Source organism: Rana temporaria, chromosome 2 (genome assembly GCF_905171775.1).
Source record: "Rana temporaria chromosome 2, aRanTem1.1, whole genome shotgun sequence".
Lineage (NCBI taxonomy): Eukaryota > Metazoa > Chordata > Amphibia > Anura > Ranidae > Rana > Rana temporaria.
In genome coordinates this window covers 523,767,581-523,782,324 of record NC_053490.1, presented here as the reverse complement: position 1 = coordinate 523,782,324, position 14,744 = coordinate 523,767,581, and the positions used below count along the sequence as shown (strand labels likewise).

Genomic DNA, 14,744 nt, shown 5'->3' with positions numbered 1-14,744 from the left:
AGTAACGTAAAGGACATACGTTACGCCGCCGCAAATGTATGTGAATCTGGCCCAGAGTGTTTAATGGTTCAGCACCAACATCTCTCCCTCCATTACTTCTCGCTTACCCCTCTCTCTCCCAATCTCCCGATCTCTCTCCCTTTTTTTGTCTTCCCCTCCCGACTCTCCCCCCCCCCCCCGCCATTCTCTATCCTCAGTACGTATATACATGGGCATCTGCAAGTAGGGGCAAGGGGGGTCAGGGATCTGATCGGCAATGTTAAATTCAGCACAGTGGCGTCGCTATGGGGGTGCGGGCAGCCCGCACCTGGGTGCCAACCGCCAGTGGGGTGACACCATCAAGGTGCTGTCAAGCCCCCCCATCAGTGTAGTGTGACTTCAGGCTCTATTCCCTGCTCAGTCCAGCAGAGAACTCGTCTGCGCTGTGACAGATGAAAGGCGAGCTGCAGGCTGTCAGAGATTTCCCCCGCTCGCCCCCCCCCCCCCCTTCTCCTGTCAGGGAGAAGAGACTGTGAGTCTCACTAGGTTTGCTGCCCAGCTTCCTGCCCACTCCGTTCCTTTCCGATTGGCCATAACTGAGGGCCAATCAAAAGAAAATAGGAGAGGAGAGCATCATGGGACATGTAGTCCCGATGATTGGCAGCTCCATTTTCCACGGGGAGGAGGCTACAGCTCGATCAAGAGAGAGATTGAGAGACTTCAGCCTGGAAAAAAGCTGAGGGAGTGAGTGCTACAGGTCAAAGAAAGAGGCGTGTGCTGGGTGAAAGCCAGAGAGAGAGAGCCACGCTGCCCAGCGCCAACAGAGAGACAAAGACTTAGCCACTGCCAGGGTACAGACATGCTACACTACTGACCAGAGTCGCCCTTGGGGAACCCAGAGTGAGCGATCGTCCAACCAGTGGGATCACTGCTGTAGTTTCACTGGGTCTAATAAGAGGGCCTATCGACCATTATCCATTACTTATCCTGGAGACTGTACTATGTCTGCAGTCTCTGACCACGATAATGTGATATTGACATTGCGCATGGGTGACCCTAAAATGATGCCCTCCCCCCTAAAAAATGTTCTGTGGACGTCCATGCGCATATATATATATATCCGTTGAGGCTTTGAAGTGGTATAGTGGTATCAGCCATAACCTCTGTATTTTTTTCAGCTGGAGATTCTCTTTCTCAGAAAAGCGATCCGAGTGGCTAATTAGGTGTTAGAAGCACCAGGAACGCTTGTCCCCCCTTTTTTTACCGGCGAGCCTAAAAAACAATCCGACGATGGCTATAGAGGTGAAGAGAGACCAAATCATCTCTGATCACCTCTATGATTTAGGACAGTAGTCTCCAAACTGTGGCCCGGGGGCAGGATGTGGCCCTTTGCTTGCCCTTATCTGGCCCTTGGGGCACAACTGACACCGATGATGGGGCACCATTCCACCTACTAACCCTCCAATTAGAACCAATGATGGAGCACTAATGGGCATTATCATATCTACTCCAATTGGCCACACTCTGGCCCCCCTAAAGCCGAAGGACACTAAACTGGCCTTTTGCTGATCTCTGTCTAGGGCAGTGGTTCTCAACCTTTCTAGTGCCGTGACCCCTTGATACAATTTCCCAAGTTGTGGGGACCCCTAACAAGACAAGAAATATGCACCCCTAACCCAAAGACATTTAGCGCTCCCTGAGTCCCTTCCACTCATACAGTATTAAAACCCCTTATGGTACATTTTAGGATGTACCACTCTTTTTCTTTCCCTTTTATCTCTCTCTATCCTAATTTTTTTCTTTTTTTCCCCCCCATCCCTTTCTCTTATTCTTTCTCTCCCTTTTTCTTTGTTCCTCCCCCTCTTTTCCTCTCCCTTCCACATATTCTCTATTTTTATTTCTTCTCTTACTCCATGATAGGGGGGGTGGGGGGAGTTGGGATGAGTGTCAGTGCTGGATGGGGGTGGGATGAGTGGCAGTGCTGGGGGGAGTTCTGATCAGCCAACTTAGGTGCTCTTGATCAAGGTCATCTGCTGATCTGAGAACTGCAGTGGGGACTTTTATCGGTAACTATATTCACAGGTAGTGTTCTCACTGTGTCTCCGATTTTGTGGTGTCTCGCAGCAGTGACACCTATCCCGAAATCAGGAGATAGGGTCTCCTCCAGCCCCTCCCACTTCACATTCCTCACCAGTCAGCTGACCCCTAGTCTCTGCCCCCCAGCCATGCCGTGAACTGAATGGGTGGCTGTGAAGTGGCTGAGTAGGCGCCTGCGGGCTCCAGGAACAGCCCAGCTGGGTGGCCACAAGCTCCAGGGATAGCTGTGAAAAGGCTGGGAGAGCAGTGCGGGATTCAGGAACAGTCCCAGGATTTGGTGACCCCTGGAAAATTGTCATTCGACCCCTGAGGGGGTCCCGACCCCCAGGTTGAGAACCACTGGTCTAGGGGGACTGGAGCGATGTTATGATGTCACTTCCGGTCTAGGGAGGATGTAAACAATTTTTTTTAAGCATACAATCAATGTTTTTTTTTTGTTTTGTTTTTATCTTTTGCTTTCAAAGGTAGAGGAGATTTGGAGTCTCACATCCTCATGTTCTCTCTCTTCCACCTGTTCTCCCCCTCTCTCCATCAGTCTCTTACCCTCTCCCCCTCTCTCCATCAGTCTCGTACCCTCTCCCCCTCTCTCCATCAGTCTCGTACCCTCTCCCACTGTCTCCATCAATCTCTCACCCCCCCCCCTTTTTCCATCTCTCTTTTTATCTTCAGACTTTTTTATCTCCTCTGTCTACACTCTCTTCTTCTCCCCCCCACTGTCTATCTCTCTGTCCCCCCTCCTTCTCTACTTCTTCTCACTTTTTCCCACCCCACGCCTATATCTTCCATACCCCCTCTATCTCTCTCTATTCTCTCTTAGCTCAGCATTTTGTACATGCTTTCCTTGTTCCATAAAAGAAAAAAAGCTATTTTTTTTTCTGTTTAGTCAATTAGATATGAAAGTTTGCATGTAAATATCTTTATTCTGAGTAATTTTTGTTTCGTTTTCATCACCTGGAAAAAATGCTTCTGATGAAAATGATGACGGAAATATTTTCATTGATGAAATTAACACTCCTATTTAGATACAAACGGATAGATGATTCGTAGGAGGGATCACCCACCAATTCACATCTCCAGTTCACACGACTCTTCTTGGCAGGGTGTATGGGGTGCTCCGCACCCAGGCGCCACAGAGGTGGGGGAGCCGAAGCTCCAAAGTGCTCCCCTCCCTTCTCCTTGTCTGTGTCCAGGGGCAGAGCGCATGTAGTGGGTGCTGCGGTTCCCCATCCCGCTTGCTCTCTCCGCTGGCAACTGACAAGAGCGCATACCACCCGCTGCCCCCAGAATCCGGGCTGGGTACCACAGTGGAGCCTAGTACCGGAACATGTTCCGGCACAAGGCTCCAATAATTAATTCTGTCCGGTGTGCATGGAGCAGTCTCCTGTCTGCCCCGCCCCCTCTGTGTTTGTCGGCTCTTCTCCCATAGGCGGTGTGATGAGAGGCTTCTGGGTTGGCCGGAGCTGCTGCCAATCATCCCGTGCACTCCCAGAAATGCTCTCTGAGTGCCACCCTCCAAATAATCAAAGATGCCACGTATGCCCTGCTCCCTGTAATGTGCTTCTGCTCCCAGCGCCCCCGAGCTACAGGGATCTATTGGACAAGTATTGATCTATGGGGACACCTGATGTGGGGGGCTCTGGGAGACACCTGCTCTGATGGAGAGGCTCTGATGGGGACACCTGCTGGGAGGCTCTAAAGGGGGACACATGCTGTGGGGGGCTCTGATGGGGGACACCTGCTGGGGGGGGCTCTGATGGGGGACACTAATGAAGACTTCTTAGGGGAGCATCTCTGTGTTTGAGTCGTAGCCATAGAAACATGTGTAAAGAGGAGGAGTTAGTAAGATGACCACGCCCATGTGGGGGCACCAGAAACATTTCTGCACCCAGGCGCCTGTGACCCTAGGATCTGCCCTGCTTCTTGGGGAAACAGATACAAATTGAGCAGCTATTGCCAGGCCATCTTATTAGAAAGTCCGGAATGTTCAGCAAACACAGTTCCATGGGAGCACCTTAGTTTCTAAAATGAGTGTCAAAAGATCAAATTATAAAGACTCAAAAATGTTCAATTTTGCATGTTTTTTTGCCCATTTCTAGTAAAGAAAACACGGTTTCTATCAAAGTGTGATATCATGAATCAAAACCATTCAACTATAATGCCAACAATTGTGAGCTCATTAAAATATATGATTGTTAACCCTCCGGATCTTTCTTTTCCATCCAGGTAAAGAGATGACCTGGCACGCAAAGTCTCAACAGCATGCTGAGGAGACGAAACCTTCTCACTACACTACTCATCGTTCTACCATGGGCCCTACTCCTAACACTGTGGCATCAGCACCCCACCAGCCGCTACCTCACCCTGCTAAGAAGTAAGGAACCCAACAAATACAATTCCATATACAATAGTATGCAAGAACTGAGGGGGAATGACTGAAAGAGAGAGGAAGTGAGGGGGAGAAAGAGTGGGAAGAAAGGGAGGAGGAGAAAAGGTGAAAAGAGAGGAAAAGTGTGAGATGGTGGTGAGAGAGAGAAAACGGGAAATGATGGAAAAGAGAGAGATGGTATATACACTACATTGCCTAAAGTATTGGGACACCTGCCTTTATACGCACATGAACTTTAATGGCATCCCAGTCTTAGTCCGTAGGGTTCAACATTGAGTTGTCCCACCCTTTGCAGCTATAACAGCTTCAACTCTTCAGGGAAGGCTGTCTACAAGGTTTAGGAGGGTGTCTATGGGAATGTTTGAACATTCTTCCAGAAGCGCATTTGCGAGGTCAGGCACTGATGTTGAAAGAGAAGACCTGGCTCACAGTCTCCGCTCTAATTCATCCCAAAGGTGTTCTATCGGGTTGAGGTCAGGACTTTGCAGGCCAGTCAAGTTCATGTCAGATGAGCCTTTGTGTTCTTTTTGGTCAGCAGTGGCTTTGGCCTTGGAACTCTCCCATTCTCATGGAGGACATTTTTGCCCAGTCTCTTTCTTATTGTTGAATCATGAACGCTGATCTTACCTGAGGCAAGTGAGGCCTGCAGTTCTTTAGATGATTCTGGGTTCTTTATTGACCTCCTGGATGAGCGGTTGTTGTGCTCTTGGAGTAATTTTTGTAGGTTGGCCACTCCTGGGAAGGTTTACCACTGTTCCAAGTTATCTCCATTTGTGGATAATGGCTCTCCCCGTGGTTCACTGGAGTTCCAAAGCCTTAGAAATGACATTGAAACCCTTCCTAGACCAATACATGAAGAAAAGAAAGGAGGGCGCACCGACCTTGTGCATTACCACTTAAAATTTTATTAAAAAGCAATGGTCCTACTCACAAGGAAATTTAAGTAAGCGCTTTTCAGACAGCTGGACTGGACCTCACGGCACCTGCCAGTAGAACCTCAGACATCTGGACGGCTGACGCGTTTCTGGGGCGTACCCCCTTCTTCAAAGCCTAAGGGGTCCGTAATGCACAAGGTCGGTGCGCTCTCCTTTCTTTTCTTTTTGTTTTAGCCATATGAACACCCTTTGTTCTGTGGAGGGCTGCAAGACTTCAGACTTTGCCGTTAGACTGTACTGCTGTACCCGGTTTTGGCGAAACACCAGAGCGCAGGAGGTTTTTTGTGTTTAGACCGATACATGTACATTACTTTGTTTCTAATCTGTTCTTGAATTTTTTTAGATTGTGGTGTGATGTTGGGCTTTTTCTGTGATCTGTTAGCGTGCTTTACTTTGTCAGACAGCTTCTATTTATGTAATTTGTTGATTCAACAGGTCTGGCAGTTCTGAGGCCTGGGTGTGGCAAGTGAAATTTAACTCGGCTTTCCAAACAATTGTGGTTAATCACAGGTCATTCATGATTCAGCATGGGAGGGGGCAATTACTTTTTCGCATAGGGCCAGGCAGGTTTGAACAGCCTTTTTCCCCTTAATAAATGAAATAATCTTGGATTTACTCGGATTATCTTTCTGTAATATTAAAATTAGTTTGATGATCTGAATCATTTAAGTGTGATGCCCTGTACACACGATCGTTTCCTCCGATGAAAACGGTCTGATGGATTTTTTCATCAGATATCTGATGAAGCTGACTTTCATCAGTCTTGCCTACACACCATCAGTTAAAAAACCGATCGTGTCAGAACGCGGTGACGTAAAACACAACGACGTGCTGAGAAAAATGAAGTTGAATGCTTCCGAGCATGCGTCGACTTGATTCTGAGCATGCGTTGATTTTTAACCAATTAATTTCCCCACAGACGATGTTTTTTTTCTATCGGTTTTTTAACCATCACATAATTTTAAAACAGGTTCTAATGCCGCGTACGCACGATCGGTTCGTCTCATGAAAACTGTCTGATGGACCGTTTTCATCAGACGAACCGATCGTGTGTGGGCCCCATCAGTTTTTTTCCCATCGGTGAAAAAACTTAGAACCTGTTTTAAAATTATCTGATGGTTAACAAAACCGATAGAAAAAAACAATCGTCTGTGGGGAAATCCATCAAGTAAAAATCCATGTATGCTTAAAATCAAGTCGATGCATGCTCGGAAGCATTGAACTTCATTTTTCTCAGCACGTCGTTGTGTTTTACATCACCGCGTTCTGATCGTGTGTACGCGGCATTAGAGATATGCAAAAAAAAAATCAGGAAGGGGGCAAATACTTTTCACACAACTGTGTGTGTATATATATATATATATACAGTCCCCCCCCTGTTGCCGCGGCGCCGCCCCAAGGCCTTGTGTGAGGAATCCGGCCCTGGTAATGACTATTGTCTCTCATATAAAATGCCAGTAGCATATGCTCTGGCCAAACCCTGTGTCTGACAAAACAGAGAAATGGCCCAGGGGGGTTCCAAGAGTGAGGAGTTGGACTATGTGCCTCCATAGTTCTTGGAGATTGGTGGGAAGAAATCCCCTTTATATTTTTAGCCAGTGATAAAAAAGCCCTTGCATTGCTTGTCAGTGGAAGAGGTCCTCTTACATTAAAGATTAGTCGAAGAGGTCATCTTCCATTGGAGGGTAGTGAAAGAGGTCATCTTGCATCGGAGGTCAGTGAAAAAAGGTCCTCTTACATTGAAGGACAATGGAAGGGGTCTTCTTACATTGGGGGTCAGTGGAAGGGGTCCTCTGGAAGATGTCCTCTTAGGCCTCGTACACACGACGGGACATGTCCGATGAAAACAGTCCGCGGACCGTTTTCATCGGACATGTCCGCTGCCGGATTTTGGTCTGATGGCTGATTTTGGTCTGATGGCACACGGTGATGTGGCCGCGCCGTCGCCGCGACGATAACGCGGAGACGTGCGCGACCCTGGAAGGTCAATGTTTCCACGCATACGTCGAATCACTTCGACGCATGCGAGGGCTTTCGGCCGAGCGGACATGTCCGGTGAGTCGTACAGACGACCGAACATGTCCGATGGACAGGCTTCCAGCGGACATGTTTCTTAGCATGCTAAGAAACATTTGTCCGCTGGAAACCTGTCCGATCCGCCGGAAAATTGTCCGGTCGGCCGTACACACGACCGAACATGTCCGCGGAAACTGGTCCGACGTTACGTTGGAGGTAGTTGAAGAAGTCCTCTTACATTGGAGATCAGTGAAAAAAGGCCATCTTACATTGGAGGCCAATGGAAGGAGTCCTCTTACATTGGAGTTCAGTGGAGGCGGTCCTCTTACATTGGAGGTCAGTGCAAGAGGTCCTCTTACATCGGAGGTCAATGAAAAAAGGTCCTCTTACATGGGAGGTCAATGGAAGGGATCCTCTTACATTGGAGGTCAGTTGAAGAGGACCTCTTAAATTGGAGGTCAGTGGAAGAGGTCCTTTTACATTGAAGGTCAGTAAAAAAAAAAGCCCTTTTACATTGGAGGTCAGTGGAAGAGGTCCTCTTACATTGGAGGTCAGTTAAAAAAGATTATCTTACATTGAAGGCCAATGGAAAGGGTCCGCTTACATTGGAGGTCAGTGGAAGAGGTCCTCTTACATTGGAGGTCAGTGGGAGTGTGAGAGGTGCCCCCTTATATTGGCAGATGTTGAGAGAAGGACGCTATAAGTACCGGCTTACATTTGTTCTTTTTTCAGTATATTTCAGGTTGCCTCCAACCTTCAAATACGCTAAGGAGGTCTTTGATATGACACACCCTAAACTGAAATGAGGATCCACACTAAATGTATTGGTCTCTCATAATTTTCATGTAAAAATAAATACTGCAGCCAAAATATATATAGATTTAGCTGTATCCTATTTTTTTTAAACATACAATAATTCAATAAAGAGGTACATTTTAATACACCAGTAGTAAAATTACAATAATCTCAACCAGCATCGTAGCCAAAGTTAATTATTATAAACTGGGCCCTGATATTAATTGGATGTATGGCATTTTTTGATGAAACATAAATAGAGATGACCTTCTTTGGTCCAGCATAAAACTGACTATTGATAATTCAATAATTTACTAAAACATCTTGCCTCAATTTACATTTTTATTGTCCAATATTCTATCTTTTACAAACAAATCTTAACTTTATAAATACTCTAAGGCCTCGTACACACGATAGGATCGCCAGAGGAGAACGGTCTGATGGACCTTTTCATCAGTCCAAACCGATCGTGTGTGGGCCCCATAGGTTATTTAACCATCGGTTAAAAAAAAGCCAACTTGCTTTAAATTTAACCGATGGATTCCTAACCGATGGGAAAAAAAGTGATCGTTAGTAGGCATAACCATCGGTTAAAAATCCACGCATGCTCAGAATTAAGTCGACGCATGCTTGGAAGCAATGAACTTCGTTTTTTTCAGCACGTCGTTGTGTTTTACGTCATCGCGTTCTGACACGATCGTTTTTTTAACCGATGGTATGTAGGCGCGACGGACCATCAGTCAGCTTCATCGGTTAACCGATGAAAACGGTCCATTGGTCCGTTCTCATCGGATGGACTGATCGTGTGTACGCGGCATTACTGTATATCAATGTACATGATTGGGATTAAGAAGATTGTCTGCAGTCTTTAACCTCGTACACACGATCAGTTTTACCGACGGGAAAACTGTGAGGGGAGCTTTTGGCTGGGAATCCAGGCCGTGTGTATGCTCCTCACAGTTCTTCCGATGGGAAAATTGCCCAAAATCCGCCGGACAAAAAAAGAGAACTTTTGCCCGGCTGTTTTTGGCAGTTTTCCTATGGGAAAAACTACGATGGAGCATACACACAACCGGGATTCCCGGCCAAAGCTCCATCGCGGTTTTCCTGTCTGGAAAACCGGCCGTGTGTAGGGGAAAGACTGAACCGAGGAGGTTCTCGGCTTTCCCCTCGGGATTTCCGATGGGAACTTTTCCCATCGGAAATCCCGTACGTGTGTACGAGGCATTTGTCTTGCCTTAAACTTATAGAGCAGTTGGAGTTTCCGAACCAACCGCTGTTGTTTCTTTCTTATTACCTTTCTATGAAAATGCACCATCGCCCAAGTGCTGACCATATTTTAGGGGAATAATAGCAGTCATTCAGGAAATATCAATCTGATCAATCATTTAGAGGAGCAGAGAGTGTCCTCAGGGATAGTCAATGACTTCTTAGGCCCCATTTACACAGGGCATATGAATCCATGCCTTGTGTGTCAGCCATGTTTTTCTTTCCTCATTGGCTCACTGGCTCTGATGGACAGCAGTGGGAGCCAATGGCTCCCGCTGCTGTGTCTCAGCCAATAAGCAGAGAGAGACCTGGGACAGCCGAGGCTTCTGTGCACATCAATGGATCAAGAGAGTGCTTGGTTGAGTATTAGAGGGGCTGGGGGGGAGCAGGACACGGAAGGATTTTTACCTTCATGCGTTGAATGCATGAAGGGAAGAAACCTTCAGCCTTTACAACCACTTTAAAGAACATTAATTTTTATCAAGCTGTTATAGATACATTTCCACTTAATGGAGTCACAGGCAGTACTAAAAATCAGGCACAAATTGTAACCCCTTAAGGGCCCTTTCACACTTATACGACTTGTCTCACGTTTTTGTACTGCAAAATCGTATGACAAGTCATTCTCCATGATTTTTAATGAACACCATTCATACTGGCACGGCTTTAAGTAGTGCCGACTTTAAAGTAGTCCCTGCACTACTTTGGTCCAACTTCCATGCGAGTTGATGTCCATAGACCTCAATGTTAAACCAAGTAGCATGCAAATCGTACCTGAATAATATAGACACGATTTCAGTACAACTTTGTAAGCACAAGCAGCTTTTATCCCTTGTCCCACCCAATCCTTTCAGCATAGTAGCCCCTCTCAAGCACATTTTTCCACCACACATTCACTTCCTGGTTATTCCCTCAGGAACAATGTGCTCCAAACAGGTAAAAAAAAAGAGACGTCCTCGATAATGAGCAAATCATTTGATTTATCCGTTAGTGCCCAGCTATTTATGATTTGTGTGACCCAAACTACAAAGACGAGATAAACTACAAAGACAAACTTCAAAGACAATATCCCACTGACCACCAATGAAGGGAACATTCTTCCCACTGACCACCAATGAAGGGGACATTCTTCCCACTGACCACCAATGAAGGGGACATTCTTCCCACTGACCACCAATGAAGGGAACATTCTTCCCACTGACCACCAATGAAGGGGACATTCTTCCCACTGACCACCAATGAAGGGGACATTCTTCCCACTGACCACCAATGAAGGGGACATTCTTCCCACTGACCACCAATGAAGGGGACATTCTTCCCACTGACCACCAATGAAGGGGACATTCTTCCCACTGACCACCAATGAAGGGGACATTCTTCCCACTGACCACCAATGAAGGGGACATTCTTCCCACTGACCACCAATGAAGGGGACATTCTTCCCACTGACCACCAATGAAGGGGACATTCTTCCCACTGACCACCAATGAAGGGGACATTCTTCCCACTGACCACCGATGAAGGGGACATTCTTCCCACTGACCACCGATATAAGGGACATTCTTCCCACTGACCACCAATGTAAGGAGCATTCTTCCCACTGATCACCAATGTAAGGAACATTCTTCTCACTGACCACCAATGTAAGGAGCATTCTTCCCACTGATCACCAATGTAAGGAACATTCTTCCCACTGATCACCAATGTAAGGAACATTCTTCCCACTGACCACCAATGTAAGGAGCATTCTTCTCATTCTTTATTATAGAGGACCCAAAATTGACCCCTATCTTCACGATTGTCAATGATGGGATGTACCCAATATTGACGTCTTCTCCGCCTCCGCTTCTCCTCCTCTTTTTACCGGTGCACTGCTACTGCTGCAGCAGCAATGACAACTGCGGTGGCAGGAAAAGGAATTGCCTCACACCATGTATGTTTTGATTGGTTAATGCCAAAGTTGTGGCAAAGTTGAAGTTGTACTGATCCCAAATTGCGGCCGCAAAATCGCACGACTTTGAAGTCGTATAAGTGTGAAAGGAGCCTTAGTTGCCCCAGTTGGTACTAAAAAAAAAACTGAATTCGGCTGAAGTTGAAGCTGTCCATTAAAAGCTGATTAATATTCAGTAGTATAGATAATATTCAAATGGTTGACTATCCATTTTGATTTATGGAATATTTCTATGCTTCTTTAATGTTATTTTATTTAAGTGCCTAAATTCTCTAAAAACTAAATATATTTCTATTCATATTCTCTGTACAGAGGACACAGGTGACAATTCTACAGTCAGACCCCTTTTCAACAATGTGACCCAGAGTAAAGAGGACTCTCTACAATGTGTCCACCAGCACTCCACCCGAGCAACCCCCGTAGTTGTTCGGACATACGTCTATTCTCGACCTCCACCCTGGAATGAGGATCTCCCCGTCATCTATGTTATTACGCCCACCTACACCCGGCCTGTCCAGAAAGCTGAGCTGGTTCGACTGGCCAACACCTTTCTTCATGTCGTAAATTTGCACTGGATTGTGGTTGAAGATTGCCCAAGGAAGACCAAACTGGTGGCCAACCTGCTGGAGAAAGCTGGGCTTAACTTCACCCACCTGAACATCGAGAGCCCACATAATCAAAAAGTAGGCTTATCCAGAACCCCTTCCCACACCCCGAGAGGAACCATGCAGAGGAACTTGGGCCTGAGATGGCTTCGGGACAACATCAATGCTTCCAACCCTCCTGAGGGAGTGGTCTACTTTGCTGATGATGATAATACCTACAGCCTGGAACTTTTTGAAGAGGTAACTCTCTTTTATACATAGAGTTCAATTTTATATGTCTTATCAATGTCCTTATTAACTTTGAGTGCTTTTGTGCGTTGCTCTGTTACATTCAATATTTGAGAAGGGCATGAGGGAAATATGAATTTTGTTTAGTTTCAGATTTGTTTGTTAAGTTATTAATTTTGTTTCATCATATTCATTATGTTAGAATGATTTGTTTTCGGGAATTTGTTTTGTATATTCAGATTTGTTTTGTATATTTAGATTCTGTATTTTTGGTATTTTCCAATTGATTTGAAATTCAGAAGATGGCTATATTCATTCTATTTTAGTATTTTCTATTATAATTTTTTTTCCTATTTTATTCTATTATTTTCTGTTCTATTCTATTCTTTTATTTTGTTCTATTCTATAAAGAAGCCTAAGTTAGAATCATAAGTTTTTCACTTTTATACCTTACTGTATTCATTGCAATATGTTTCCATTTCAAATTCAAATTTATTTTACAATTCAAATTCAGATAATTTGTAATTCCGTTTTGTCATAATTTATTTCAGATTCTTTGAAATGTGTTACTATTGTGATAAGGAAATTCAGGTACACCCGAATATACAAATAATGAACATTTCATACGGCTTTTGATTTGTAACTAAACAAATCGCACATCTCTATTCATTATCTACAAATACTTCACCTACTGAGCCCCTCATAACATTGTACCTGTCTCTCTTTTGTCTAATGAATTCCAAGTCCACAGTTAAGCTTGCCAAAGTCACGTTTCTTTTCTTTTGCCCTGGACAGGATGGCAACATTTTGTTTATGACTGCAGTAAATATCTCTTGTCAACTGGAGAAGTTATAAGTCTTGCCTTTTGTTCCCACCTTACAAAATGTACTTCTGTTTAATACTGCAATCGCCAGACACTATTACAGTATTAAAGAAAAATTGCAATTTTTAAAAAAAATTATGTAAATTAATGTGCATTTTTTTTCAGTCAATAAAAAAAAAAAAGTATGGCTTTTATTAAAACAGTCTATATAGATATACACTATGGGCCAGATTCTTGTAGAATCCGCAGCGGCGTAGCGTAAGCCATTTACACTACGCCGCCGCAAATTACTGGAGCAAGTGTCGTATTCTCCAAGCACTTGCTCCGTAATTTGCGTCGGCGTAGTGTAAATGGCCCGGCGTAAGGCCGCGTAATTCAAACGGGCGGCTTGTATTTAAATTAAGCGCGCCCCCGCGCCGATCGAACTGCGCATGCGCCGGGCGTTAAAATAGCCCAGTGCGCATGCTCCAGCTCACGACGGAAAACGTCAATGACGCCGACGTGAGCGTCATTGACGTAAAGTCCTATTCGCAAACGACTTAGGAAAACAACGTAAACAACGGAAAAGGACGACGCTGACCCGACACCATACTTAACATGGCATACGACGGACCTTCGTAAACTTACCCCTCATATAGCAGGGGTAAGTTTACGCTTACGGAAACGTCGTAAATTCACTGCGTCGACCGCGCATACGTTCGGGAATCTCGCGTAAATAGCTAATTTGCATAGACGACGGGGAAAACGACGTCGGCGACACCTAGCGGCGGGAAAAAAAATTACATCTAAGATCTGACAGCGTAAGAGCCTTACGCTTGTCAGATCTAATGGATATCTATGCGTAACTGATTCTAAGAATCAGTCGCATAGATACGCCGGGCCAGATTAGGACTTACGACGGCGCAAATGGCGTTGCGCCATCGTAATCTGGCCCAAAATTCTCAAAAAGTATTGGGACACCTGTCTTTACACGCGCATAAACTTTAATGGCATCCCGTAGGGTTCAATATTGAGTTGGCCCACCCTCTGCAGTTATAACAACTTCAACTCTTCTGGGAAGGCTGTCCACAAGGTTTAGGAGTGTGTCTATTGGAATGTTTGACCATTCTTCCAGAAGCGGAACTTGTGAGGTCAGGCACTAATGTTGGAAGAGAAGGCCTGACTCACAGTCTGCTCTAATTCATCCCAAGGTGTTCTATTGGGTTGAGGTCAGGACTGTGCAGGCCAGTCAAGTTCCTCCACCCCAAACTCGCTCATCCATGTCTTTATGGACCTTGCTTTGTGCACTTGTCCAAATCATTTGGTGGAGAGAGATTATGGTGTGGGGTTGGGCTTGGCCCCTTAGTTCCAGTGAAGGAAAGTCTTAAGGCGTCAGCAAGACATTTTGGACAATTTCATGCTCCCAACTTTGTGGGAACAGTTTGAGGATGACCTCTTCCTGTTCCAACATGACTGCGCACCAGTGAACACAGCAAGGTCCATAAAGACATGGATGAGTGAGTTAGGGGTGGAGGAACTTGACTGGCCTGCACAGAGTCCTGACCTCAACCCGATAGAACACCTTTGGGACTTTGAGCCAGGCCTTCTCATCCACACACCTGCCTGACCTCACAAATGCGCTTCTGGAAGAATGGTCAAACATTTCCAAAGACACGCTCCT

General features: G+C 45.5%; 1 protein-coding gene across 1 annotated transcript in view; it reads left to right on the top strand.

Moving 5' to 3' along the window:
* Positions 1-14,744, top strand: part of LOC120928032 (galactosylgalactosylxylosylprotein 3-beta-glucuronosyltransferase 1-like) — a 212,189-nt gene that overhangs the window by 158,955 nt on the left and 38,490 nt on the right. Inside the window, exons 2-3 of the mRNA XM_040339104.1 lie at positions 4,300-4,447; positions 11,741-12,273. Coding sequence (XP_040195038.1) covers positions 4,336-4,447; positions 11,741-12,273 — 645 coding nt within the window. The 5' untranslated portion in view covers positions 4,300-4,335. The remainder of the gene's footprint in view (positions 1-4,299; positions 4,448-11,740; positions 12,274-14,744) is intronic.